Below are 23,679 nucleotides of genomic sequence, written 5' to 3'. Positions count from 1 at the left end.
ATACTATGTAGTCAACAATGTTTGTTTCCTGACTTAGTTGAACAGAGGGGTGAAATTAAAAAAAAAATAAAAAGAGGAACACTTATGTGCATGTGTGAACTGTAGTGTAAAATTTCCACCAAAATGTAGGTTTGGAATGCAGGTTTGGAAACAGCATTAATGTAGAAAATGATTTCTCTTTTGTATCTACTAGCAAGGTATTAATGATGAAAACTCTGTAAATCACCTTAAGTCTGTGTCCAAAGAACTGGTAAAGGATTCTCAGTTCACTTCACTGAAAGCACATAAGAACTGTGACAACGATCCCCAGTGGTCCATCATGCAGTCCAAGGATTCGAAGGAAGAGAATGAGGTAAGAAGTGGTTTTGAAATTCAGTTAATCCAGTCAGACTTAAGCCCCACTGCCTCCATCTGCGAGGACCACACTGGCGCTGACTTAGAAACGGCCTCCTCGATAGTCCCCAGGACCATGGCTGTGGAACAAAGCTGATCACAGGAAAGAAAAGCAGGTGCATAGGTTACTGTCCCAAGACGGAGTCAAGCATGGCAGCATTAGGAGCCTTGAGAAGCAATATTAGGAAAATGCATCAGGAAATATTTTTGGAAGAATATGTTTTTATTTTAAAAAGTGTTTATATGCATATAACATAGAGTCCTTCATGACACCCACATTTTCTTTTTTCTAAAACAACCATTTTCATCTTGTTTAGCTGTTGTTTTGAAATTTACTTCTAATTATTTCATTAATAATGTGTTTATTATTTCCTGATTTTTCAGTTTTAAGTGTCTTTGGATTTCTTGGCATGAAAAATATTTTTTTATCCCTTCACACATAAACTTAACCACCATTCTCCTCCCCCACCATCTGTATATCAGACTTCCATTAGATTGCTCAGTATTTCACTGTAAATGCTGTTTTCTGCTGAGCCAAATGGTGTGCTGAATAATTTTCATGTATGCATTTAAATAATCTTTTTTGTTTATTCTTTGAAATATTTTAACATATGTTTTTATTATATTCTTTCTCCTCCCCAAAGACCGCCCAAATCCTCCTTACCTAGGCAACCTCATGCTCTTTTTTGCTCTCCTAAAAGAAAATGGGCTCTAAATTGTGTTGTCCAACTATTCGTGAGCCTGGGCGCCTGGGGTGTGGTAACACGCTGCTGGAGAGAGCGGATTTTCCCTCTCGTCCCTGGGACGAGCTTCATGGGTAGAGGGAGTTTGTATCCGCCTTCCTTCCTGCAGGCCAAGACTTTGTCTGTTTGAGCTTGTGCAGGTCTTTCTCATGCTGTCATGTATTTTATGTTGTATTTCTTTCTTTTCAAATTAATTATAGTAACATGGACTTTATTTTGTTGTGCTTTTCTGTCAGTTTTGATACATGTACAGCTTTATGTATTCAACACAACAGAGAGGATGCAGAATAACCTAACACCTGAACCCCCATGTGCTTCCCCGTTTCACTCACAGTTTCTCATTATGACCCGTAGAAACTGTCGTTTGTTTTGTTACTCTAATCGGTCTCTTTCGGGGCTAGCTCATCAGAGTACCCCAAGAGTTACATTTTTCATTTAGCATACACAGTAACACTGAGTACGTTACATGCATCCAAGTTGTTGATAGTTCAAAGCTTTTGAGTGCTCAGTGGTATTTAACTGCATTAGCTATACCACAGTTTGTAAATCCGTCCCTAACCAAGGATCCTTTGAATTGTTCCCAGCGTTCATATGGGGTTTGTTTTTGTTGTTTTGTTTTGTTTTTCATGGACCTAAGTTTCATTTACACAGGAAACAGTGCAGAAGCGTGACTGGTAGGTTCTGGGCAGTGTTTAGCAAATGCCCTCCAGACAAGCTGTACATACCATTGCGTGTTCCCACCACCAGTGTAAGTGTCCTGGTGGCTCCGTGTCCTTGCCAGAAGTTGCTGTTGCCGCCAGTTTTTATTTGAGCTATTCCGACGCGCATGTAGTAAAACCACAGAATGCTTTTAATTTTTATTTCCCTAATGACTAAAGATGCTGAACATCCTTTCACGTGCTTACTTGGTAAAATGTCTGTTAATTTTTTTGCCCATTTCTTTCCATTATTTGTTTCCTTACCGTTTAGAGAGATCTCATTCTATATTCTAGGTGTTAGTTTCTGTCAGATACATGATTTTCACATATGTTCTCTCATTTGTAGCTTGTCTTACCATCTCTCAGACGGAAAAGGTTTAATTTTAGAAAGTTCAACATGACAGCTTTTTTCTATTAAATTGAGTTAATTTTTAGTACAGGTATGAGAGTATTCATTTTGTTATACATGGAAGCACAGTTGCTTTAACATCATTTTGTTAAGAAAACATCCTATTTTCACAGAATTGCCTTTAAAGCTTTACTTAAAAAAAAGTTGGTTGTTGGTTTGTATAGTCAATAGCTACTCTTGAGTTCTCTGGTGAGAACAGTTGAGTCTCCAGTGATCTGTAGGTCTGTACATTTTCAGTATCACTCTATCTTGATTTCCTTGCTTGGGTTTATAATAAGCACCTGTTTAAATCAAGTAGTATCGGGCTGAAGAGACAGCTCAGCAGCTAAGAGCACTTGTTGCTCTTGTGAGGACACAGGTTCCTTTTCCAGCACCTGGTGACTCACAGCTTTCATTCCCACTCGCTTCCAGGGCATCTGACCCCCTCCCGGGCTTTGACAGGCATGATGTGATGTGCATAATGCATGTAGGTACTCACACAAACAGATTAAGACAGTCCGGGAGTACGAGCGCTCACATTTTATCATTTTAAAATTATTGTTAATAGTCTTTTAAACTTTAGAACCAGTGCATCTGTTCTGCATTTTGTTTGTCATTCTGTGTTCAAATTTATTTTTTAATTATTTCACTTTTAGCATTTAGTTTTTTTTTTTTTTTTTTTTTACTAATTGTTAAGGTGGAGGTTTAGAGTGTTGGTTTGAGAACTTTTTCCTAAGATAAGCATCCGTGCTGTGTGTCTGTGTACAGCTTAGCCATGCTGCACAAATTTGAATGTGTTGTTACTATTTTCAGCGAGGATTTTTTCTTTTTTTCTTTTTTGTATTAATTAGTTAATTCACTTTGTTTTCCAACTGTAACCCCCTCCCTCATCCCCTCCCAATTCCACCCTTCCTAACCCTCTTCTTCACCCATGTCCCTCCCCCAGTCCACTGAGAGGGGAAGTTTTCCTCCCCTTCCTTCTGATCCTAGTCTATCAGGTCTCATCAGGACTGGCTGCATTGTCTTCTTCTGTGGCCCAGTAAGCCTGCTCCCCACTCAGGGGTTCGTGATCAAAGAGCAGGCCAGTCAGTTCATGTCAGAGACAGTCCCTGTTCCCATTACTATGGAACCCACTTGGACACTGAACTGCCATGGGCTACATCTGAGCAGGGGTTCTAGGTTATCTCCATGAATGGTCCTTGGTCAGAATATCTGTCTCAGAAAACACTCCTGTATCCAGATTTTTTGGTTCTGTTGCTCTCCTTGTGGAGCTCCTGTCCCCTCCAGGTCTTTCTATCTCCCCATTCTTTCATAAGATTCCCTGCACTTTGCCCAAATTGTGGCTGTGAGTCTCAGCATCTGCTTTGATACCCTGCAGAATAGTCTTTCAGAGGTCCTCTGGTAGGTTCCTGTCCTGTTTACTTTTTTCCCCCTCTTCTGATGTCCATCCTCTTTGCCTTTCTGAAGGAGGATTGAGCATCTTAGCCAGGGTCCTCCTTCTTGATTTAGCTTCCTTAGGTGAACAGATTTTAGTATGTTTATCCTATGTTATATGTCTAATATCCACTTATGAGTGAGTATATACCCTGTGTGTCTTTCTGCTTCTGGGATACCTCACTCCAGATGATCTTTTCTAGTTCCCACCATTTGCCTGCAAATTTCATGATTTCCTTGTTTTTAATTGCTGAGTAATATTCCATTGTGTAGATGTTCCACAATTTCTCTATCCATTCCTCAGTTGAGGGGCATCTGGGTTGTTTCCAGTTTCTGGCTATTACAAATAAGGCTGATACACACATGGTTGAGCAGACGTCCTTATTGTGTACTTAAGCCTCTTTTGGTTATATGCCTAGTGGTGGTACAGCTGGATCTTGAGGAAGCACTATTCCTAATTGTCTGAGAAAGCTCCAGATTGATTTCCAAAGTGGTTGTACAAATTTACATTCCCACCAGCAATGGAGGAATTGTTTAATTTACAAGTATTTTGAGATTTTTTTTTCCTTTTTGATATTTTCTGTGTAATTTATCATGATCTTGGGGCATACTTTGTAAATTTCAGGTCTTTACATTTGCTAGGATGTGTCAACCTGGGATGTCGCCTTTGGCTAATGCCATGTGCCTTAAAAAGAACGGATACTGTGTTTGGCGCTGGAGAGTTCTGGGAGTGCCAGTAGACCCAGTTGGTGGTGCTGCTGTTCATCTCTGTCTTCTGGATCGTTACAGCTTATTAGTTCTGTTGATTACTGGAAAGAATGTCTCCAACTCTCCTCTGGGATTTTGTCTCTTTCTCCTTTTATTCTGTTGTAGTTTGAGCCTCTGTTCAGGTGTTGTCATTTAGGATTATGTTTTTTTGGTGAACTGACACTTATCCTTAGGACGCTTATCCTTTTTTTTTTTTTTCAATGAAATCTTAAAGAGTGTTTTCTTTTTCTTTTTTTTTTTATTTTTTGATTTTTTTTATTTTATTTTTCTTTATTAATTACTCTTTACTCACTTAGTATCCCCCCCCATGGTTCCCTCCCTCCTTCCATTCCAATCCCTCCCTTCCTCCACCGTCTGCATGCATGCCCCTCCCCAAGTTCACTGATAGGGGAGGACTTCTTTTCCTTCCTTCTGATCCTAGTCAATTAGGTCTCATCAGGAGTGGCTGCCTTGCCCTCTTCGGTGGCCTGGTAATGCTGCTTCCCCCTTAGGGGGAGGTAATTAAAGAGCAGGCCAATCACTTCATGTCAGAGACAGTCCCAGTTCCTAGCACAATGGAACCCACTTGGATACTGAACTGTCATGGGCCACATCTGTGCAGGGGTCTTAGGTTATCTCCATGCATAGTCCTTGGTTGGAATAGCAGTCTCAGGAATGACCCCTGTGCTCAGATTTTTTGGTTCTGTTGCTCTCCTTGTGGAGTTCCTGTCCTCTCCAGATCTTACTGTTTCCCACTTCTTTCCTAAGATTTCCTGCACTCTGCCCAAAGGTTGCCCATAAGTCTCAGCATCTACATTGATAGTCTGCAGGGCAGAGCTTTTCAGAGGTCCTCTGTGTCAGGCTCCTGACTTGTTCCCTCTTTTCTCCTTCTTCTGATGTCCAGCCTCTTTGCCTTTCTGGATAGGAATTGAGCATTTTAGCAAGAGTCCTCCCTCTTGATTAGTTTCTTTAGGTGTACAGATTTTAGTAGGTTTATCCTATATTATATGTCTATATGAGTGAGTATATACCATGTGCTGCATCCCTCTGCTTCTGGGATAGCTCACTCCAGATGATCTTTTCAATTTCCTACCGTTTACCTGCAAATTTCATGATTTCTTTGTTTTTTATTGCTGAGTAATATTCCATTGTGTAGATATACCACAATTTGTGCATCCATTCCTCCACTGAGGGGCATCTGGGCTGTTTCCAGCTTCTGGCTATTACAGATAAGGCTGCTACAAACATGGTTGAGCAAATGTCCTTATTGTGTACTAGAATCTTTTGGATATATGCCTAGGAGCGGTATAGCTGGATCTTGAGGAAGCGCTATTCCTTTCTTTACAGTTACTGTTTGGCACAGAAGCCTGCATGTGTAATGCCAGGAAAGTCTGTTGTTTGTATGTGTGCAAAGAATATTTTTTTCCCTTCCTTTTACTTCTAGCCTCTTTAGTAATTATTTTTGATATTTTTTTGAGATTTACTCATTTTAAAAACTTTAGTCTGATTATCTTTAGACTGTTTATATTTACTGTGATTACCATATTTTGATTTGGTGTTATATTTTTATTAGTTATTCCTAACTCTCATGACTGTTTGCCCTTCCCTTCTGCAGTTTTGATTTAAGAAAATGTACTTATTTGTGCTTCTATTACAGCTATTTGTATCATTTTTAAGTGCTTGGTTTAGACTTTGACTTTTTACATTGGATTCATATGGTAATTTATTAGTGAATTGCATGTAGATATTATTTAGTATGTAGCTGTTTTACCACCAGATAAATCATTGACCCCTTCTTACCACGTTTGTACTAATCTTAAGTATCACATCCATATAGACTGAACACTGACAGTATTGTATTTCTTTCTAAAATGTTCAAGAGGAGAATAGTGCAGTATATTTACCCCACTTCATTGTTTTCCCCCAAATTAAGTTTCCTTCTGATTTCATTTCCTTTCTGTCCAGAGAGCATCTTTTATGCGTTCTTCTAACTTGGAGCTGCTGACACTTCTCCTTTCTTGGCTGAGAGTAACTTTCTTGGTTGTGAAGACTATGGCGGACGTGAACGGCGTGCTCCGCAGACGCGGAAGTCTCCCACAGATTCCTTCCTTCATGACCTTAAACTTCATTCTGCTGGTTCTCAGTCCGTGTAGTTTCTCATGAAAAACTCATAGTCATGAAATAATTTTTCTGTGGGCAATATGTCATGTTTATCTGGCTATCTTCAGCAGTTTCTGAGTCTTCAGCAGCAGGCAGACAGATTTCTTTAAGTTCAGGCTGCTTCCCGTCTCATACCTTTACCTTTCACTGAAGTTCAGAAGTTCTAAGACATAGTTGCTTGTTTGTTGGAAATACTGTGGGCATCCTTTATTCCAGGTGAGTTGTCTACCACCAGCTTCAGGCCCTGCCCTTCAAGTTCATTTCCTACGTTGTAATTTCCTGTATTGTTGATTATACAAATACTAAATATCAAAATCCTGAGCTCCTTTTAGGGTACTTTCCCCCAAACTCTTTCATGTGTTGTTCAGACTTGATAATGTGTATGGATTTGTGTTCAAGTCCGTTCACTCTTTCCTACTATAGTGAGAAAATGGTCAGCAATCTCAATGAACAACATAAAAATGGGTTTGGATATGAAATATCCCAAAGATTTCTGTGTGGAGACCTAGTCTTCAGCAGGTGCTGTTGTGAGAAGAGGGAAATTTGAGGAGACAGATTAATTGGAGGAAGTCAGGTGTGTGTGTTGGGGGTGTCATTGAAGGACCTTAGTCCTTTACCACCTCTCCCTCCCTCAGGTTTTTTTGGCCAGTATGAGGAGAGTCTTTGGTGCTTTGAATGAAAATGGCCCCCGAAGGCTCATAGATTTGAATACTTGATTACAAGGGAGTGGCACTGTTTGAAAGGATTAAGACACGTGGCCTTGGTGGAGAAAGTGTGTCACTGGGAGTGAGACTTGAGGTTTCAAAAAGCCCATTCTAAGCTCAGAGTCCTCTCTTCCTGATGCCTGAGTATCTGAACGTAGAACTCTGTTGCTTCTCAGTGAAATAGTGTCCCTTTCAAGAATTGCCAAGATCATGATGTCTCTTCAGAGCAATAGAACACTAAGACAGTAATAATTCCCCAAAAGGAATCATCAATTCAGGGCCAGAAGCCGTGGCAGTAGGCAATAGGCCTAAGGCAGAACCTAATGTTACTTATTTTCTGTTAAATGGACATAGTATTGAACAGTTCCTAACAGTTTTTCTCTGCCACACACTTCTCCTGTGATGTCTCTGCGTCATGGTAGGCTTCAAAGTGATGGATACATTGTCCCTTAAGTTGTTTTGCCTCAAGTATTTTGTCAAAGTTATGGAAATAATATAGAAAACTGATGCAAGTATGAGGTTGTTGCTTTGATTCTGTGAAATTGTGGTTTAGATGCCTTTGCAATCACTGCTTTGTAGGGGGAATTTTTGAAGGAGGCTAGAGAAAGACAATGCTGCAAGCCAAGCTTAGTGCTTAATTATGACAGATGCTTAGAAGACCAGCATGCTGGGAGCATCACCCAGTGAAGGCTGTGCTTACCAGGTGTGATGGCTCTTCCAGGTTGTCTACTTGACTGCATCTGGAATTAACTAACACCCACATGACTGGCTATGCCTGTGGGGGATATTTTCTTAATTAAATTATTTGCAGTGGGAAGATACACCTTTAATTCAGATCTTCTGAGGTAGGAAGATTCACCTCTAATCTTGGCCACACCTTCTGCTGGCAGCCTAGATGAAGGACATGGAGGAGGAGAGTTGCTCCTTGTCTGTTTGCTCTCACTCTTCCTACAAGTGCATTCCTTCGCTAGCATGAGAACTGACTTCTTTAGGATTCTGGGGTATAATGAAGGCCAGCTGAGACAGCCAGCCTCATGGACTAAACAACTGCTAGATCCTTGGATCTGCTGTTTGGCAGCCATTGTTGTACTGGCAGGACCACAGCCTGTAAGTCATTCTGATAAATCCCCTTTCTCTTATTTCTAGAGAAAGTCATTTAACTTCTGTTCCTCTAGAGAACTCTGACTAATACCTTAGGTTTCAGACAGAAATGAGAACTCAGCTGGGAACTGGAATACAGGCCATTCTGCACTTGTTCATGTTCTGTGGTCATATGAAGCTAAAGGGAATACACTGGCTTACATGGTAAAGGAAATTTCAAGGCAGCATAAAAGTCAAGCTTTGGCATGGATATCACTAGTGGCTTTTAGCTAGATTTATAGTGTGAATTGTATACAAAAGACAGAACAAAATTTTTGAAAAACTTGTAGACCAGAAAACAATCTGTCTCCTTCATTCTTTCTCTCAAAAAAGAAAAAAATGTATGTTTGATAAAGATCTTAGTGACGTTTAAAAAGTGGGATTTGGGACTTCACTGGTATGTGAAGCCCTCCTGTATCGCCTCTGGCAGCAGACTCTATGAGGGGCTCATGTGCTTAATCTAAGACTGTAACTCCTAATGCGCATCCTCCACCTATCCCCTGGAAGGAGAGAAATCAGAAACCCATTCCTAGGATTATCGAGACCATCATCATCTCTTTCATTGCTGCTCTCTTTTTTGAATCTGAACTCCGGATACTGTTCAACTGTTTCCATTTTTTCCTTTTGTTCTCTTTGTCTCAGGGCAGGGCTCTGTGTTAGGATGCTCTGACCTGACATTGACATGAAAAGAATGCTAGAGGCCATTGTGACTTCCAGAAAACTGGCAATAGGAGCTCTTGGTAAAGTCTTTTATAATAATGGTTTGATTCTTTTTTATTTCAAGAGAATCATTTCCCCCCAGTGTATGCTTTTTTTTTTTTTCCTTTTTGCCCACTTTCTTACCACTTGTTGTAGATGGCTTATTTTACATTCATGTAGACTATGGAACAAGTTTGTTTCAATCTAGTAAACTGAAAATTATTGCTTAAAAAATAAAAAGTAGTTCAGAATGCAGCTGGAGGCCAGAGAGAGCAAGCAGAGGAGAGGCACTGGTTATGGCTCATAACTTTAAAGAGGAAAATAGTTGTCATGTCTGCTTGCGTTATCTGGGAAGCCCCATGTACCTGAAATGTGGATATATCTGCTGCTTCCAAGATACTGACTACTTGGAGATGAGTCCCCAGGGGGAGGGTAGACTGTGCCCCACTGCTCTGTGGTCTCTGATAAGAAAGATGTCTCACCTGCTCTCCAGCCAGGTGTCTGGTTGCCAAGATGAAAAACCTAGAGCCCAAATATGAAGACATTTCAAGTGAACATGACCTTGGTGTGGACAGAGTTAGCAACCAGCTCCTCTTTATCCTGAATAATGTTCACTGTGGGTTTGAGAAGCAAGATCAGAAGGAACATGTTGAGAGATTTCATGTCTCCCCTTGTATCCTGGAGCCCAGGACACCATTACTCAGAGGTAGTTGTGAGAGACAGCAAAGAATGGGATACAGGCATTTTCAAAGAGTCCATTAATTAGCAAGAGCCCACTGTGCTGTTGAAAGAACATGAATTCTGGACTGTGGCTTTGAGGAATTTTGAGGTGTAAACTACCAGCTCCCTTCAAACCCTTGGCTGTACAGAGTTAAGGTTTTTCTTGACCTGCTAATGAAAAATATCTTCTGAGGTACTGGCAATGGCTTCAATATCTTCGTGTTCTTTAAACTTCTGACCAGGAACTGTTTTGTTCATTCTTTGCTCCAGTAGACTGCCTCAGGATGATCATGGAGCCCTAGGTATTGCTTCTGTGGTGAGTCGGGCATTTCTAGGCTCCCAGTTAACCCTAGACAAAGAAAGTAACCCTTTGAGCACAAAACCTTACAGGGAAGTAGCTGTGTGATCATAACTGTGGCTAAGAATTTTTGTACTTGGTACAAAGGCATTGCAGAACTATGTGGAGGGCATCAAGAATACTGATTAGTTAAGGAAATTGCATTTTTGGGATATAAAGTATCATTGTTTAAATTGCTGTTCTCATTCATATCTTGTGAGCTTTTAGGTGAACTTCTAGTGTTTTCCTTTTTATTTGCTATGATACTCATATTTTGAGGAATAAATAAAAATTTAGATATTAAAACAAAAAAAACTAGTTAAGGTCTGGAGAGATGGCTCAGTGGTCAGAGCACAACTTGCTCTTGCAGAGGACCTTAGCTTGGTTTCCAGCACCCATATAGTAACTCACAACTCTCCACAACACCAGTTCAGTATCTGATGCCCTCTTCTGGCCCCTGGACACATGTGGCGTGTGGTACATATATACATACAGGCAAAGCACTAATGTGCTTAAAATTTTTAAGTAGTTAAGGCCTTTGCATTAGGACAGCAGATGTTTCACGGGGATCAGAAATACACATACACACATATATACACAAACAAAAACAACAGGAACAAAAAACCCTGAGTTCAGCCACCTGGGTAGTCAGTGGCCCTGTCTACTTCTCCACTGATGACAGAACTTGACATTAGATTCTACCATCACCCACTGGGTAGTTCCTTTTCAGGCATACAGAATGTGAGCGTTACAGAGTCATGGAGCCTTTCATGGTCTCAGAGGAAAGCAGGCAGTATGGCGAAGTCCCTGTGCTAAGCTCCCATAGTGCAGTGCATTAGCCTGAGTGAAGCCAGAGTCACGGTGGAAACCTAGGAAGTTAGAGGTAGCAGCACATGGGATAGGTACCTGAAGAGAAGAGCTATAGGCACCAACCAAAGCACAGCAGGCTGCCACTAGACAGGGAGTGAGTAGGAGTGGGTCGTCAGAGCCCTTGTTCCCTGCATACAGAATCTGCTGTTTGCCAGGCTGGTTTTGCTACTGTCCTTTCTTGATAATTCTCTTACTACTCATTTGGAATAGAGGCTTTAACCCTGTGCTTGCTGCTACAAAGTGCATCATTTTTTGTTTGATTTTTGAGGATCTCACTATAATCCTCTGGTTGGCCTAGAACTCACAGAGATCCACCTGCCTCTGGTTCCCAGGGGTCACGGCTAAGAGTTTCCCGTGGGTTTTTGAGGAGAGTTTTTGCTTGTGCTTTTGAACAACACTAGAACTGCCAAGGCTTTGGGACTCCTGAAGGCAGACTACCTATGGTTTTGCACAATATATACATGAGACTTAGGACATTTGGATCTGAAATGTCCCTCAGAGGCCATGTGCTAAAGATTTGGTTGCTCATGCGTGGATTATTGTGAGGTGGTGGAAGTTGCGAGAGGCGTGCTTTCTTGCTTTCCCTCTGACTTCTTCTAGCTTGCGTAGACCGTGTCCTCTGTTTCTGTCTCCCACTGCCTGAGCACATGCCGGGCTCAGGTCCACATCTATAGAGGCAGCTGACCATGGGCTGAAACTCTGAAACCCTGAGTCAAGAGAAACTTTCCTTCCCTTTGAAATGTTTCTCTGAGAAATTGTTTGCACGACGGAAGCTGACTAAGTTTAAAAACACACACACACATACACAGTCATCCTCTTTTATTCCACGTTGCTTTACTTTCAAAAAACCCCTCTGGAGGAGGCTCTGGTCTCCAGCAGATGGAAGAGTTCATGGATATCCTGGGGCAGGATATCTAGAGACACAATTGCTTCTTACTTTGACGTTAATCTCATGCTCTGGTTTTCATTCCCCTTTACTCTCTTACGTTGAAGAACTTTGTTTCTGATGTTTTTCTCTTTAAAAACTCTTGAACTTTATATATCAGTCTGGTTGCTTCTCGGTTTTTCTCAGAAGTCTGTGATCAGGTAGGACCCTTGATCAGTCATGACGCCTGCTTTCCTACATCCAGAAGATTACTTCATCTCCTCTCCTGACCTCTTTATCATGTACATATTCTTAAATATCTTTACTTTTATTTCTGTGGCATTTCAGAGTTGGGAAACAGTAATAAATTATGTATTAAACTTGTGTCTTTACTCGAGGCCAGAAAAAAAATTACCCATTTAAGTTGTAAAATGTGTTATATGTTGGGAAATAAAAATAAAAGTACTTCTTTGTCTTCTGATACATTCCAGGATGAGATCCCTACTGGAATGCCTTGCCTGGAGTCGGTGACCATAGGTGATGATATTTGGGATGAGAACTGGCTACCTCTACAGGCTAAAATGGGGAAGGGAGGAGGCCCTGCCTCCCATCTCTTTACTTCTAGCCTTGTTGGGAAGAAACCATATCAGACACGAGGTGAAATGACACAAAAGGTTAGCGTCTTGGGATAACAAACAGCAAATCACTAAAAATTGAAATCTAGTAGACCAGGCTTTCTAGAAAGTTGTACATGGCTAGAATTCAAAAGGATTTGTCAGGCTGTAGTTCAAAGGAATCTGTCAAACTATAATTTAAAAGAATACATGACTTTTTAAAAAGTACACATGTACTACTAGATGCTCAGGAAAAACCTAGGCTAGGACAGTGGTGTAAGTGCCACAGTGCTGTATTTATGTTCGTGAGACCCAAGTGGTGAAGACATTTGGTATAGACTTTGAGGGAAGGAGTCACTGAGACAGAAAGCCAGCACATCCTTTCTGTCATTAAAATACATTGCTTCCTCGCCACTACTTATCTTGCTATCTTGCTTTGAGATCTTGTGCCTTGGTATCTTGATGTACTGTTGCATTTTCTTCTTTATAGGACTGGTGTTTTTCTACATCTAAAGATATATGGGATGATTCGTGGCAGCCTTTAGGCCTCACAAATGACATGAAAGGAGGAATTCAAACACCAGAAGGGCCCATTGCTCAAGAAAAAAATACTGGCACAGCTGGAATTCGCAAGGTAAAATCTAACTGGCATTATTGTGAGTTACACGATTAATCTCTTTCATTCTTAGAGACTGTGCTTAATGTAAGCCATTCTGCATCAGCTGATCAAGACAGCCACCCACAGACATACCCATTGGCCCATCTCATCCTAGAGGACTCTAGGCTGTGTCCCCTGACAAAGCTGACTAGGACAGTTGTAGCTCACATTTGTCCTTGTTCCATATTCCTCTTGGGCTTTTACTCCTCAAGACCTTTGATATAAGTTGAAAACCTGATGAGTTTGTTTCCTCCTTGGTGAGCCTCAGACTATTGTCTGCCTTTTAGCCAGCCAGCTGTGCTCTCTGTGGGTTAGACCCTCACTATGAGTTTGCAACTTTGGATTCAGAAGACTTGTGGGAGTTGTGAACAGGGTGTTGGGCTGTTCTCTCGTCCCTGTCTCTGGGGTGTGTCTGTTAAGGCCTGGATGGTTAGACTCAGTGTCTGACCTCTCTCAATAGCCCATGAAACTGCAGCTTGTGTTTGGACCTCAGCCCCTATCCTGATTGGAGACTGCCTTGGTTAAAATGCTGAGAGGACTATATGGAACCTGCTTTGTTTTCTCTAAATTTCCCTGCCTGCCTGTACCCCAGGACTTTCAAATATTATAAAATCTAATTTGTCCATAGTTTACAATGCAGTGAAACTGAGGGGCACCTTGTTTAGAATTGGAAGCCTTACTAACATTTTTATAGCTTATATCTTCACAATAAAAGGAATCAGGGTTTGTAAATGTGATGTCTGATTCTCCTGGAGCTTTTAGTCGCCACACTGTGGGCCTTTTCAGTTAATGACAGTTAAGTTCCCATTATTGGTCTGTAAGGAGCTGTGAACCAAATGGTAATTAGGAGCTCTCTGTAGTCAAATATCTGAGCTGAGAGCTGTGACTTATCTCTATGATCTCTTTTACTAGTAAAAAAGATAACATTGTTGGTGTAGACACTTACTAATTTCCTGCCACTGTCAAGTACAACCTTATCTGTTTCATCTTTCCTTAGAAGTACTGTTATCATCATTTTAAATGAGAAAATAGAGACATAGATTAAGTTGCCAAAGGTTTATCCTAAGTAATTTGTCTTAGTCACTGTTTCATTGCTATAATGAGACACCATGGCCGAGGCCATTCTCATAAGAGAAAGCATTTAACTTGGGTCCTGCATCCAGTTCCAGAGGGCTGGTACTTAACATCACAGCCGGGAGCACGGTGGCACACAAGCAGGCATGGTGCTGGAAAAGTAGCAGAGAGGGCTACATCCTGATTGGAGGCAGAGAGACACACACAGTTGGCCTGCTGTGGGCTTCTGAAACTTCAGAGCACGCTACCAAGGCCTCACCTTCTAGTTCTTTCCCTACAGCTCATCAGCTGGGGAATCAGTCCTGCAGAGACACGAGCCTCCGGGGCCTTTCTCACCCCACCTGCCACGGTGGCGCAGTGACTCCAGAACGTTGTGTTTGGCCTATAGTAAGCACACAGTAGTTTATAAAAGTGATAACGTTGGTAGCAATGGCAATGTTATTAATAAATCCATGGGCTAGGAACTCGTACACTGGGGAAAGTCTTAATTTTAATCTGCTTTTAAGAAATTGTAACAATTTGAAGATAGGCAACTCTGTGAAGGGTTTCTGAAGTAGGGAATAAGTTAGATTATGAAAAGTCAGACCTGTAGTCTAGACTTCCTATTGAGGTCATTTACAAAAAGTCTACAAGGATAATCGTGGCTAATTTCTAATGTTGGAGTGTAGTCACTAAGAAAAAATATCAGTAATGTGTGAGGAGACTGTACAGTCACTTCAGTAAACCTTTGAAAATATTGCCCACTCCTGTGGACAAGGTGAGGAGAAAATTCGATGCAGAAGTTTGCCTCCTGGATCAGCGTCAACGGAAGGGCTGTGTGCAGCAGAAGGAAACGCTGTGTGCTCTGGGAAACGCATGGTATGTTTCTCTCCAGTAGAAGGAATGACAGTGCTCTGTTGCTGGGAATTGCATGTAGGGGTTTTTTCCCTCAAAGTAGCATGTATCAGGGGTGTGGTCTCTAGCATGGCAGCATTAAAATGCTGATGCTTAGTAGGTATAATTAGACCTAATTACATCCTAACTGAGGATACTACTCTCAAGTTGTATGTATAATATTGCAGATAAACATATAAATATATATATTGTGTATAATATATATATACACACACACATACTTTGGTAGACTGCCTTCCAGAGGTCTGATGCTTGTGTCTACTGAAAGAAAAGTTACCGTAATAGAATGAGGAACCACAGCATATATGACGTTGACCCAGGGTTTTAGAAAACAGTAAGCTTAGGGTAGAGTCAAAAGCATGTTGCTCTTTTCTCTTCTAAAATTGTTAGTGCAAGTTCAGTCTGGGGCTCCATAGCCCTGTTCTGCCAGGAACCCTGCATCCCGTTGTGAGATGTGTGTGTTGCAGATTCTGGAAAGGTTCAAACTCTTGACAGGAAAGTATCCAGGCTTTCCTCCTTAATGCTGAGAAAGAAGGGCACACCTTCCTTTCCTGTGCTTAGCTGCTAATTTTGATGCACATTACCTTAACTTGGTTTCGGCTACATCTGGCATTGTTAAGCCTCTTACTCCTTTCTGAATCACAGTCTTTCTTGTGAATTTGTGATACCATTCTTTTTCCTCCTAATATCTAGCATAATTTCCAGGCTGGCTGGCTGTAGAGTTCTGTGCTATCCTTTTACTCTTTGCCAAGGTTTTCATGTATCTTAGGCAGATAACCTGGTAAATATAGAATAATTCCATGTTTGACATTTTGAGAAACTGCCAGGCTGTTTTCCATCATGGCTGCACCTTCTTTCTGTCACGTTCGCCATGTTGATGTTATTTAAAGTTAACACCACAGAAGGTAACGGTCCTGGCCCGACATATGCTGTGCGCTTCAGCACTGGGTGCGTGGCAGGAGAGTCTGGCTGACTGTGTGGCAGCACGCCCTGCCATCCACACTTGTTCACAGCGATACCAGTGAAGATTTCTTCAGTTGAATTTTGAAATTTCATGAGAATATAAAAGAGGGTGCTGTTTCCAGAGTTTTCATTTTGATCTAAGTAAACAGATACAAAGGGGTTGATTCCTGTACTGACAGCCACTTTTCATGCCTCTGCCCGTTTCTCCCATTTTGCAGCATCCAGACCTACAGTATCCCTTGGATTCTTCCACACTGCCCAGACTGGAAGAGTTCTACATCTCTCTCATTAAGTCCCAGCAGTCGGCAGAGGAGGGCCAGGCGGACCCAGCCAGCGCTCAGCCCCTGCCCCCGCACGGCCAGGTGTCCTCAGCAGTGCCCATTTCAACTCCTGCGGTGGTTGACTCTCCAGAAAACCACTCTGGCTCCGGTAGGTGTGTGTGTCCTTACGTCTGCTCAGTTGACATGTGGGAAGTTGGCCATTTGGCTAACCCTTCATCTCTTTGTGAACAAACCTTGAAGACCAGCTAGTGCTACCACTTCAAGTTCTCACCTGAGTTTTGAGCTCAGGCCTCTAACTCTGCCACTTTGTTCTTTCTTGCAGCGTTTGCAGGGACTTTACACTTATATGAAATTTTCAGTACATCGTTCCTCAGTTTGGCAACTATTCAGTCATGATGTTTCCATTAGCCTGAAAAGTCTCCTTGTGCCTCTTTGCAGTCAGTCCCTGCATCATCTTGTTGGCTTCTGGCATGTCACTGTGCTTTTTTACAGTTACATAGTATGTAGTTTTCATACCCAGCTTCTTTGCTGTATCATGGAGAGTTTTGTTTCTATTGGCTATTTATTTGGAAGTGATTTTGCTAGGGCATATATTCACTGCCTGCGTAGCGTTTTAAAAAAAATTACCAAAATGTGTTCCACAGTGGATACATTATTCATGTGCCCACCAGCAAGGTATGAAATTTGTGATTATTCTACATCTTAGCCACCAGATGCTATTTTAAAATGTTTTTTTAAACTTTGCTTATCTAGTGGAATGTGAAAAGCTATTATAATTTTAATTTGGGTCTCTCTGGTTCCCATATTAGCCATCTTTTCTGTGCTTATTTGCCATTATGGCTTCTTTAAATTGTTACTTAAGTAAAATCTTATAATAGTATGCTTCCATCCCAGACTGTTAATATATTTTACTTTTATGTTTTATGCCCATTATCCATTCTTATTTTGTTTTTAAAGGAATTAAAAGATAAGAAAGCATTTTCGTTTGCTTACATATTTATCTTTTCGAGGACCCTTGATTTCAAACTTTCAAACTTTAAATAAGAGCTCCCCAGATTTTTTTCTGGAAAGAGTCAAGAAAACAGGACTAGAGAGTGGTTGGTGATAGTTTATGCCCTTGACTGTGGTCCCAGGCACCCTCTAGTCCCTGGCATCCCCCAACATACATATTTCATTTTTGTGGGCATAGGACCTGTACTAGGCTACAGAATAAAAACAGTTGTAAACAAATGTTAAATGAAACTCTAAAACCACAGATCTGGAAGCATTTAAGTACTGTCACTAGTTTCCTGTTAGTCCTCCTTTTTAAAGACTGCATCGCACATGCCGCTGGATGTCCCGAGCTCACTGCCGGCTCTTTCCTCTCAGCCTTGCTCTCTGTCTGTCCTGGGTCCCAGCTGGTACTTTGATCTCGGATACTCTGTTCTTTATCTCAGTTGTTTGTCATCGTGATTACATTTGTCTTTCCTCTTAACTCCAGAGAGTGTCTCAGCACCTGTTTTGATGTATTTTCTTCTGTGATTCTTTCTGAAATGTATCATCTGTGTCCAGTCTGGATCCGTTTATTATTTTCTCATGATTCCAAATCATACTCTGCATCCGTAAATAGCAGACATTAAATTTCACGTTGTCTGGATTCCTTCCTTCTGTCCTTCCTAGGGATTCAGTTCTCAACAGTGGTTTCACACCTCTAGTGAGTTCCCTCGGGAGTCACTCAGCACAGTGCCCAGCGGAAGCTGCTGTTCCTGTGCGTGCGTGTCCACTTTTCTAACTGTGCAAGGTGGAAGGAGAGTAAATATGATCGATTCCTGCTCTCTGCTACCGCTCTCTGTAACCATGTCACCCCACCCCCTTCATACATCCGTGTCTTTTTCTCCCCAGTGAACTTCACTCCAGCCTTTGCCCCCACACTCTTAAGATGAGCACCCTGGGCTATGCATGCCAACACACCATGCGACATACCTGGCCAACAAATGCTCACTGAAGACACCTTAGCTCAGACTTGAGATGAGGTTGTTGTGAATTGCAGTGTTTTTACTGTGCAGAGTTTTCTGCTCTTAAAGAAACATAATGGATTACGAAAAAGGTGGGGGCTGGGAGCTGGCTGTAGCATGGTTAATAGAGTGCCCGCCTCATGTGCAAAAGCCCTGCCTTCAATCTCCAGCATTCCTGAACCTCACAAACCCATAATCTCAGCACTCAGAGATGGGGCAGGAGGACCAGAGTTCTGTAGAGTGAGTTCCAGAGGGTAGAATGTACATGTGATACCCTGTGTTCAAACAAACAAAAACCAATACACCAAAATGGTTCAGTTATAGAACATGACTTTTTATTTACTACATTTCAATTGCCCTTCCTTAAAAACCATCGAAGTCTCGGCTTAGCATCTCTTTGGACTGGATTGCATTTGAATGTTTGAGTTATCGATGAGGTTCATTTTTTAAAATTGAATGAATGTTGCCTGTAGGATTAGGGTAGAATTTTCCACTATTTCTGAAATGGTTTTAAACATATGCTTCTCATTTTGTAGTACATTTTGATGAGAGTGTTCCCAGTGTTGATAACTGAAAAGCATTGAAGATGCGTGTATCCTCATAGTATCAGATCCTCAGCCAAGAGTCAACCCAATCCGTTGTGTAAAAACTAGATCTGTCCATCATGTTAGTATGCAAATTTGATTTTGTCTTTAGTAATCAGTAAAACCACATGTGTATCAAAGAAGTTTTAAAAGTAACTTTGATTCATCATTAGTAAACATTGATTTACATGCCTGTTTGATGTACACCAGGCCAAAGGGGTCTGCCGTGGGAAAGCTGCCCTGGTCTAGCTCGTCCATCTCAGAATGTCTAGCGTCCACATCCTTGGTGGCTAGAAGCCCTGGAGTGTTAGTGCTCCAGCATTTCGTTCTGTTCACACGGGTGCTCCTTCTTACGTGAATCAGTACGGAAGGTCCGCGTTAGCAGGCAGTCTTTTCCAGCTTGGTTCTGACTCTGCAGACTTGGAGTAGAACCACTTGGCAGGAAAGGATGTCTGTAGAATATTATTTGCTTTGTGCTAGAAAGAAGGAAAGGAGCGTATCAGCTCTTCTATGGGATCTGAACTTCATCCAGTTCATTTTCTGACATTCCCAAAATACCTTCTTTTCCTCGCTCACGTTTCTCCCTCTCTTGGCCCTCAGTCTGATAAGTGTTATTTTATGATAATGCAGGATCCCCGTGTTCACGTCCTTCCTATCCTTGGCTGTTTTCTGAGTAGCATCCCTCTGACTGGTGATTGTCACAAGCCAAAAGAGGCTATAACACATGTTGGTAAAGAACTAGACTGAGAGAAGCAGGCAGTGAGTTGGAGAACCTCTTGAAAGGACTCTTTTGTTTTTTCTCTTTTTTAGTGGAAAGCTCTCCAGGGAGTCTAAAGAATGAAGATTTTTCTGGTAGCCATGCTGACACGGTGGTCAAGGACAAGAGTCAAGGAGCCATAGAGCAGCTCTCTTTCATTTTGTCCCCCCAGCACCAGACTTCACAGAAGCTCTACATTCCTCGAAGTACAGCCACGGCTGTCTTGGGAGCTGCCGCGCGGTTAGCCACATCCAGGAGCCTCCTGCACTGGTACCCCAGTGTGAAAGGATGGAAGCTTGAGGGACAAGAGGCGAAGAAAAATGAAGTGAAGTAGCATTGGGGTAGTGATGGATTGGTCTTTCTGTATGACCATATGCTAGCTTTGTTTTGCTAACTGACCACTTTGATGTGTAAGTATTGATATTTTATGTTAATTTTTATTTTTGTTAATTATTTTACTTCACTTTGAATGGTTTGGTTCACTTTCGTTTTAATGAAGTGGTTTAAAGGAGTTTGTGTATATGTTTCTGTTAGTGTTTTTCTTGTACATATCATGACTGATAAATGAAAATGGAAAAACTAATGTTTTGTGATCTGTATTTAGCAAGACAAGAAGTATTTTCACGTCCCTGTCAAACAAGGGCCTCTCCAGGCCTCTAGGCAAGGACTCTTGAGCCCAGTCACAGCATCTGGACTCAAATGCAGGACCACATGGCCAAATCTGCCAAGTTTTTCTGCTTGCTCGTCCCCTCCTTGAATTGCATTTGTGTAAACTTCCCATTGTTGTTTAAAGCTAGGAAATCCCTAGGGCCTTCTCATTTCATAGGCTGCAGGGTTAGCTGGGTGGGGCTTGCCCAAGAGCGCACCACTCCCTTTATTCAGGTTGGCATCAGGCACTTCTAGCTTCTATGTTTCTTGTTAGTCTTTTTCTCCTTCAACTTACAGTTGGTGCTTCTCTTTGACCTACTTGCTCCTTTTCACAGTATAGATCCGCGTAAGAGTGATGACTGATAAACCCCCCCACACCGTCAATAGTAGGCTGTCTTCAAATCTCTGCCACCGACTTTAACCCAAACGCTTTGATTGAGCCTCAGGACAGAGCAAAACTCAGCCACGTTTTTTACTCAAATATTACAAGAATGGCTTCTAAACCAGCCAGTAATATTCTTTCCCTGTGAAACCTCTTGAGCTGGGCCTGCATAGCCCACATCGCCCTCAGTACCACTGTCTTCCATGTTCCTACTAGGATGGCCATTAAACCCCCTCAGAGTGTTAACTGCTTTTCTAATCCAAAGTCTTGCATGTTCCTTCAAACAAATAGTTTGGTGTGGGCTGTCATAGCAATTCTGTAGTCACTGGTACCAGCTTCTGCCTTGTTACTGTTCTGTTGTTGTGAAGAGACACCATGAAAAAAAACTCTAACAGAACATTTGAGGACTTGCTTACAGTTTTAGAGGATTAGTTCATTATTATGATGGCTGGAAGCAGACAGAAACACACAAGGCCTGGTATGGGAGTGAGCTTTTGAAACATCAAAGGGACATACTTCCTCCAACAAGGCCACACCTCCTAATCCTTCTAATCTTTTTCAAACAGTTCTACTCCCTAGTGAGTAAGGATTCAAATATATGAGCCTAGGGGTTGGTGGGGCAAGGGGAGGGAGGCCCATTCTCATTCAAACTACCACACTGAGTTTCTTCCTTTAAAACTGCAAGTCTCAACAGTATTCTCCACATCCCCAGCGAGTTGTTCTGAATTTGGGGCAGGGTCAGTCTTACGGTATAGAAGCACTCACTCTGTCATGAGAGGAAGGCTGAATGGAAGTCCACATTTGGTCAATGAAACTGTCCCCCTCTGATAGCAACCAACCAGTTGTCAACTCTACCAAAATAAACTGCTCAACCTTTTATTTGTAAGTTTGACAAGCTTATAAGCAAAAACCAACTAAGATAGAATTAAGTGTACTAAAGCCTTGTTCCTCATTGTTTTGAAAATGGCCAGCAAGACACTTAGCAACCATCTCCAACTGGCAACTCTTAGCACACTTTGAAAGAAGCCCGTGGAGTAGTTATGCGAGTTAGAGTGAAGAATGGACCTTTAGCAGACATGTGCCTTTTGCCTACTTGGCTTTGACTGGAGTAGCCATTATGTCAGGCTCTTTACCTACCTTGTCTCCAAACATGGGCCTTACTAGGTAGTTTTAAATAGCCAGAGAAGCAAACTTGGTAGATCATTTGAAAAAGAACAAATAAGTTTCTCTATATGACCAGGGGCAACAATAAGAAAATACAGAAAAGGAAGGTTGGCATGGTGGTACATGCCTGCAGTCCTAATACGTGGGAAGCTAACCAGCCATAGCAAGACCCCGTCTCTGTAACCAGGTAGGTGGCAGGGACAAGGCGACGAGAGTAAAGACGTGTACAAAAGATGGAGATGCAAGCAGAGTGGCTTTTATTAACAGCCAACTCCCGTATAAAGAGATTCCATGTAGTTTTAAGAGATGGGCTCTCTAAACATCATGCTCCTGAGATGTCAGTTGTTCTTCAAAAGGCATGGCAATGACTAGAGATTTCTGCCTATACTTAATTCCTCTAACCTAGAGATGGAGAATTAAGAGCATTTTTGTGTAGGAAGAACCTTGGGTGAGAAAATGTGAAGCCTGGGCAGACTGGCTTTTCCAGAGTCATAGAGCTTAAATGCCCATATCTCCTAACTTCCGGCTCAGTGCCTCTCCAGAGCAGAAACTTGCAAGTTCCTCTTACGTACTTTAAAGGATTTGTGCCAGAAGACACAGTTACAGTAATGAGTCCAAATCAGTGTGATTTTAATAGCCAAAGAAGAACTTTGACATTCATAGGCGATGGCAGCCGGCCCACGAGGGCCTCATATTCTTGAACGTAGATAATTCAAGTAACGATGAGCTAATTGAACAGCCAAAGTATCTAAAAAGGGGGTCATAAGAAATGGGAAACCAATACCTCATAGAGAATTCTTTGTAGAACTGTCTGTTAGCATTTGTATTTTTATCTTTTTGGAATTAAACTTCGATACAGAGAGAACCACGAGTGGCATCGAGTATCTTATTCATAATTAGGCGTCATCCCCGAGACACTAAAAATAGTTCACTTCCTACACCTCACTCAGATCCTGACAGTTTTCATTTATCAGGCAAAATGCATGGCTGTGTCAATAAATCTGTCCGTATACTTTGACATCAGAATCATTCCTAAAGGTGTCATTTTTCTGACAAGGCTGACAATTGGCCCGGCAAGGTTTTGATACTATTGGCTTACCTGAAGTTCTTCAGACACTGCTATTTTAACTAAGTACACAGAAAACACGAACTGTTCAGTTAAGGACTTTTGTAATATTTAGTAACATAAGTAATGTGTGTCTCTTTCCATGTGAAAATGGATTCTTGGTCTTACATCACATTTGCCTTAGACGCCTTCTAAGCCTGGTGTGGTAGAGCATACCTATCATCCCAGCCTTTGGGAGACCACAGCAGGAACTTCACTGAGAGTTCAAAACCAGCATGGGCTACATAGTGAGCTCCAGGCAAGCCTGAGCTACGAGTGAGACCTTGTGTTACGACAGCAACAAATCTTTCTACTGGATATAAGTCTTGCTTTCTGTTAAAATACCTTTAATTTAAGGAAAATGAATATAAGTAAAACTGATTATTGCTTAATTATCTCTGTTTTCAACTTTGGTTGCATGATAGACAGTGCGATCAAAGAAGGAAGATTAGCTTAATCTTTGGAGCATGTAATAGCATTTTCTTTAAATATTTATGGAGTCCAGGTTTGTTTTGTCAAAATGTCTAGATGCTTATGTTTTTGTGACCTGACTATGTGACCCAGATAACTTCAGTAAAACACAAAGTTTACGTAGTTAGAAAGTAGCCATGGCCTTCTTGTTGACTAAACTGTCCTTGTTTTTGGCATGACCTTGTATTGTAA

At 41.6% G+C, this 23,679-nt stretch overlaps 1 protein-coding gene across 1 annotated transcript in view; it reads left to right on the top strand.

The window, feature by feature from the left end:
- The window catches only part of Tdrd5 (tudor domain containing 5), a 66,877-nt gene extending 43,565 nt beyond the window's left edge, over positions 1 to 23,312 (top strand). The window contains exons 13-17 of the mRNA XM_021660251.2: positions 194 to 352; positions 12,390 to 12,572; positions 13,003 to 13,146; positions 16,320 to 16,530; positions 19,771 to 23,312. Coding sequence (XP_021515926.1) covers positions 194 to 352; positions 12,390 to 12,572; positions 13,003 to 13,146; positions 16,320 to 16,530; positions 19,771 to 20,051 — 978 coding nt within the window. The 3' untranslated portion in view covers positions 20,052 to 23,312. The remainder of the gene's footprint in view (positions 1 to 193; positions 353 to 12,389; positions 12,573 to 13,002; positions 13,147 to 16,319; positions 16,531 to 19,770) is intronic.
- Positions 23,313 to 23,679: the final 367 nt, after the last annotated feature.

This window comes from Meriones unguiculatus, chromosome 11 (genome assembly GCF_030254825.1).
Source record: "Meriones unguiculatus strain TT.TT164.6M chromosome 11, Bangor_MerUng_6.1, whole genome shotgun sequence".
NCBI lineage: Eukaryota > Metazoa > Chordata > Mammalia > Rodentia > Muridae > Meriones > Meriones unguiculatus.
The sequence above is the reverse complement of the archived record's forward strand: the minus strand, read 5'-3'. Positions and strand labels throughout refer to the sequence as shown.